The sequence below is a fragment of the Procambarus clarkii genome, chromosome 3 (assembly GCF_040958095.1).
Source record: "Procambarus clarkii isolate CNS0578487 chromosome 3, FALCON_Pclarkii_2.0, whole genome shotgun sequence".
NCBI lineage: Eukaryota > Metazoa > Arthropoda > Malacostraca > Decapoda > Cambaridae > Procambarus > Procambarus clarkii.
This window is the reverse complement of record NC_091152.1, coordinates 13,292,460-13,297,988: the sequence shown is the minus strand read 5'-3', so window position 1 is coordinate 13,297,988 and position 5,529 is coordinate 13,292,460. Positions and strand designations below refer to the sequence as shown.

The 5,529-nt window shown below is 51.1% G+C and overlaps 1 protein-coding gene across 1 annotated transcript in view; it reads left to right on the top strand.

Moving 5' to 3' along the window:
- The first annotated feature begins 3,481 nt into the window (after nucleotides 1-3,481).
- Nucleotides 3,482-5,529, top strand: part of LOC138368117 (uncharacterized) — a 3,413-nt gene continuing 1,365 nt past the window's right edge. Inside the window, exons 1-2 of the mRNA XM_069330420.1 lie at nucleotides 3,482-3,571; nucleotides 4,344-4,353. Coding sequence (XP_069186521.1) covers nucleotides 3,482-3,571; nucleotides 4,344-4,353 — 100 coding nt within the window. The remainder of the gene's footprint in view (nucleotides 3,572-4,343; nucleotides 4,354-5,529) is intronic.

Here is a 5,529-nt window from a genome sequence, read left to right as displayed (position 1 = left end):
TCAGAGTAGTTAACGGATGGAATGCATTAGGCAGTGATGTGGTGGAGGCTGACTCCATACACAGTTTTTATGTAGATATGATAGAGCCCAATAGGCTCAGGAATCTGTACACCAGTTGATTGACAGTTGAGAGGCGGGACCAAAGAGCCAAAGCTCAACCCCCGCAAGCACAAATAGGCGAGTACAAATAGGTGAGTACACAGTGATTCCTGGTCACCACTTCTTATGTCTTGATAAGTCTTCCCTGAAGTCTTCGGCCACGTCTTGTTCGAAATCCTTCTCCTTCGGCCTCGTGCTGTTCGAAGTCCTTCTCCTTCGGCCTCGTGCTGTTCGAAGTCCTCCTTCGGCCACGTGCTGTTCGAAGTCCTTCTCCTTCGGCCACGTGCTGTTCGAAATCCTTCTCCTTCGGTCACGTTTTGTTCGAAGTCCTCCTTCGGCCTCTGTTCGTCCTTCCACCTTCGTTCTCCTCTTCTTCTCTTCTTTCTTCTCTTCTATCATCACCCCCTCTTCGTTCCTTCTTTGTCTTCCCCCCCCCCCAACCACTTGGGCTGGACGGTAGAGCGACGGTCTCGCTTCATGCAGGTCGGCGTTCAATCCCCGACCGTCCAAGTGGTTGGGGCACCGTTCCTTTTCCCCATCGTCCCATCCCAAATCCTTATCCTGACCTCCTTCCCAGTGCTGTATAGTCGTAATGGCTTGGCGCTTTCCCCTGATAGTTCCCTTCCCTTCCCCTTGTCCCCCCCCCTTGCCCCCCCCCCCCTCCTTGCCCCCCCCCCCCTCATCTCTGTACATAGCCACAACAACACTTATAACAGCAGATAAACTCAGGGAATATATTATAAAAATTGACATCTTGATACGTCATATACATCTTTATAATATACCATATACATCCTGATACATCATATACATCTTGATACATCATACACCACTGCTGTTCCCCCTTCCCCCCCCCCCCCCTTCCCCTACCCTTAGAAAGCCGAAAATTTCTGCATTTAATTCCCCTGGAAGAAAATGTCGTGAACTTGTCTTATCTGCGAGACTGAAACTCAACAGCTCGCAAAGCAGAGAAAGCAACGACTTGTAAGTTAATGGGAGACGCCCTCGGGTGGGTTGACCACTCTCGTTATCTGCGGACTTGTAAGTTAATGGGAGACGCCCTCGGGTGGGTTGACCACTCTCGTTATCTGCGGACTTGTAAGTTAATGGGAGACGCCCTCGGGTGGGTTGACCACTCTCGTTATCTGCGGACTTGTAAGTTAATGGGAGACGCCCTCGGGTGGGTTGACCACTCTCGTTATCTGCGGACTTGTAAGTTAATGGGAGACGCCCTCGGGTGGGTTGACCACTCTCGTTATCTGCGGACTTGTAAGTTAATGGGAGACGCCCTCGGGTGGGTTGACCACTCTCGTTATCTGCGGACTTGTAAGTTAATGGGAGACGCCCTCGGGTGGGTTGACCACTCTCGTTATCTGCGGACTTGTAAGTTAATGGGAGACGCCCTCGGGTGGGTTGACCACTCTCGTTATCTGCGGACTTGTAAGTTAATGGGAGACGCCCTCGGGTCGGTTGACCACTCTCGTTATCTGCGGACTTGTAAGTTAATGGGAGACGCCCTCGGGTGGGTTGACCACTCTCGTTATCTGCGGATTATTGTCGCTTCTAGCAAGGGGACAAGAACGAATAAGACGTTGTTAAAGATTCGCTACCTGGAACAAAAAGTTCCAAGTAGCACGGGCTATGGTGAGCCCGTAGTGCCGTATATTCGGGCGTAAGGCGTCTCAAGGCTTTGAGACGCCTTACGTCCGTCTTGCAATGATTGTGTGGGGGGAAAAGGTTTCATTTGTCGTATTTAAAACTACTTATAACAGTATATGTGTTCGCTCCAGGTCACCTGTATAGTCACCTGGCCACCCGTATAGTCACCTGGCCACCCGTATAGTCACCTGGCCACTCGTATAGTCCCCTGGCCACCCGTATAGTCACCTGGCCACCCGTATAGTCACCTGGCCACCCGTATAGTCACCTGGCCACCCGTATAGTCACCTGGCCACCCGTATAGTCACCTGGCCACCCGTATAGTCACCTGGCCACCCGTATAGTCACCTGGCCACCCGTATAGTCCCCTGGCCACCCGTATAGTCACCTGGCCACTCGTATAGTCACCTGGCCACCCGTATAGTCACCTGGCCACCCGTATAGTCCCCTGGCCACCCGTATAGTCACCTGGCCACTCGTATAGTCCCCTGGCCACCCGTATAGTCACCTGGCCACCCGTATAGTCCCCTGGCCACCCGTATAGTCACCTGGCCACTCGTATAGTCCCCTGGCCACCCGTATAGTCACCTGGCCACCCGTATAGTCACCTGGCCACCCGTATAGTCACCTGGCCACCCGTATAGTCACCTGGCCACCCGTATAGTCACCTGGCCACCCGTATAGTCGCCTGGCCACCCGTATAGTCACCTGGCCACTCGTATAGTCCCCTGGCCACCCGTATAGTCACCTGGCCACTCGTATAGTCCCCTGGCCACCCGTATAGTCACCTGGCCACCCGTATAGTCACCTGGCCACCCGTATAGTCACCTGGCCACCCGTATAGTCACCTGGCCACCCGTATAGTCGCCTGGCCACCCGTATAGTCACCTGGCCACCCGTATAGTCCCCTGGCCACGTGTATAGTGTCACCTGGCCACCCGTATAGTCACCTGGCCACCCGTATAGTCACCTGGCCACCCGTATAGTCCCCTGGCCACCCGTATAGTCACCTGGCCACTCGTATAGTCACCTGGCCACCCGTATAGTCCCCTGGCCACGTGTATAGTGTCACCTGGCCACCCGTATAGTCACCTGGCCACCCGTATAGTCACCTGGCCACCCGTATAGTCCCCTGGCCACCCGTATACTCACCTGGCCACTCGTATAGTCACCTGGCCACCCGTATAGTCCCCTGGCCACGTGTATAGTGTCACCTGGCCACCCGTATAGTCACCTGGCCACCCGTATAGTCACCTGGCCACCCGTATAGTCCCCTGGCCACCCGTATAGTCACCTGGCCACTCGTATAGTCACCTGGCCACCCGTATAGTCCCCTGGCCACGTGTATAGTGTCACCTGGCCACCCGTATAGTCACCTGGCCACCCGTATAGTCACCTGGCCACCCGTATAGTCACCTGGCCACCCGTATAGTCGCCTGGCCACCCGTATAGTCACCTGGCCACCCGTATAGTCCCCTGGCCACGTGTATAGTGTCACCTGGCCACCCGTATAGTCACCTGGCCACCCGTATAGTCACCTGGCCACCCGTATAGTCCCCTGGCCACCCGTATACTCACCTGGCCACTCGTATAGTCCCCTGGCCACGTGTATAGTCACCTGGCCACCCGTAGAGTCACCTGAGACGCGATAATCTGCCTCGCATATTTTCTTTAAAGTTACACGATAACGTCTGAAAGCATACAGACTTTAAGCTGTAGCTTCATGAAGTCTGAAAGTCTGGAAGTCTGGAAGTCTGGAAGTCTGAAAGTCTGGAAGTCTGGAAGTCTGAAGTCTGGAGTCTGTGGCCCCAGAGTTGGCCAAACTGCGACACTGTGAGAACAAAGTCTCATTGACGTCAAACGTTTGGGTTCAGGGATGAATGCTTTCAGCCTTTTAGCTGTCAGTTAAGGTTATCTTCTTGAGGTTATCTTGAGATGATTTCGGGGCTTTTTAGTGTCCCTCGACCAGGCCTCCACCCCCAGGAAGCAGCCCGTGACAGCTGACTAACTCCCAGGTACCTATTTTACTGCTAGGTAACAGGGGCATAGGGTGAAAGAAACTCTGCCCATTGTTTCTCGCCGGCGCCTGGGACCGAACCCGGGACCACAGGATCACAAGTCCAGCGTGCTGTCCGCTCGGCCGACCACCTCCCTGTAGGTGAGTACAAGACGAGCTGTGATCTGTACCGATTACCTCAATAAAAAAGCTTTAGAAATACTAATCAATCAAGGAAGGATTGATATATACTTTTGTGTGAAATTCTGGAATCTGGAAGTGATTGAGCAGGTCTGATTTGAGCGCTATGAAGAAGCCTATTTTAAATACTTCATTTCCTAAACCCTTCTACAAATTGGATATGATTGATTGATTGATGAAGATTAAGCCACCCAAGAGGTGGCACGGGCATGAATAGCCCGTAATACTGGATATGTTGGTTCTTATATTGGTCTCCAAGGATACGTGTATCCAAGACAGTATCCAAGAATTGGATATGTTGGTTCTTATATTGGTCTCCAAGGATAAGTGTATCCAAGACAGTATCCAAGAATTGGATATGTTGATATGTTGGTTCTTATATTTGCAGCTATACGCAGGTGAGGTGAAGTTTTGTCTCGGATACAAGTATCCTTGGAGATCCGTCACGGAGACGACTTTCTTGGATACAAGTATCCTTGGAGATCTGTGACGGAGACGACTGTCTTGGATACAAGTATCCTTGGAGATCCGTGACGGAGACGGCTGTCTTGGATACAAGTATCCTTGGAGACCCGTGACGGAGACTGTCTTGGATACAAGTATCCTTGGAGATCCGTGACGGAGACGACTGTCTTGGATACAAGTATCCTTGGAGATCCGTGACGGAGACGACTGTCTTGGATACAAGTATCCTGGGAGACCCGTCACGGAGACGACTTTCTTGGATACAAGTATCCTTGGAGACCCGTCACGGAGACGACTGTCTTGGATACAAGTATCCTGGGAGACCCGTCACGGAGACGACTTTCTTGGATACAAGTATCCTTGGAGATCCGTGACGGAGACTGTCTTGGATACAAGTATCCTTGGAGATCCGTGACGGAGACGACTGTCTTGGATACAAGTATCCTGGGAGACCCGTCACGGAGACGACTGTCTTGGATACAAGTATCCTGGGAGACCCGTCACGGAGACGACTGTCTTGGATACAAGTATCCTTACAAACAATCCACTCCCCCCCCCCCCCCGCAATAAGATGCTTATCTTAACATACTAAGAAGGTTAGGTGAGGTCGGTGTTTTCTCTATGAAGCTTTTCAAGGTAAACTAAAATATTCACAATTAGTATGTCACATATGCACTTATTAAATAAGCCAATATTGACTATAAGCAAGTGTGAGAACGGGTTGAGAAAATTACACATAATATAAATCATCAATTTCAAAATAATATAAATTAAAATATAACGTTTTGAACCAGTGAGGAGCCAGAGTGACTCTGGATCTTAAGAGACAATATAAATCTGAGGTTCATATACACTCGAGAGTTTTAATCTTGAACTATACTCAAGACGGTATAGCAGTAAATAGGTACCTGGGAGTTAGTCAGCTGTCACGGGCTGCTTCCTGGGGGTGGAGGCCTGGTCGAGGACCGGGCCGCGCGGGACACTAAAAAAGCCCCCGAAATCATTTCAAGAAGACTAAACTATACTTGCTGATTGGTCAGTATAGCTCTAATGGCGGTCTTAATTACACTTCCAGAGGTTATCTTGAGATGATTTCGGGGCTTTAGTGT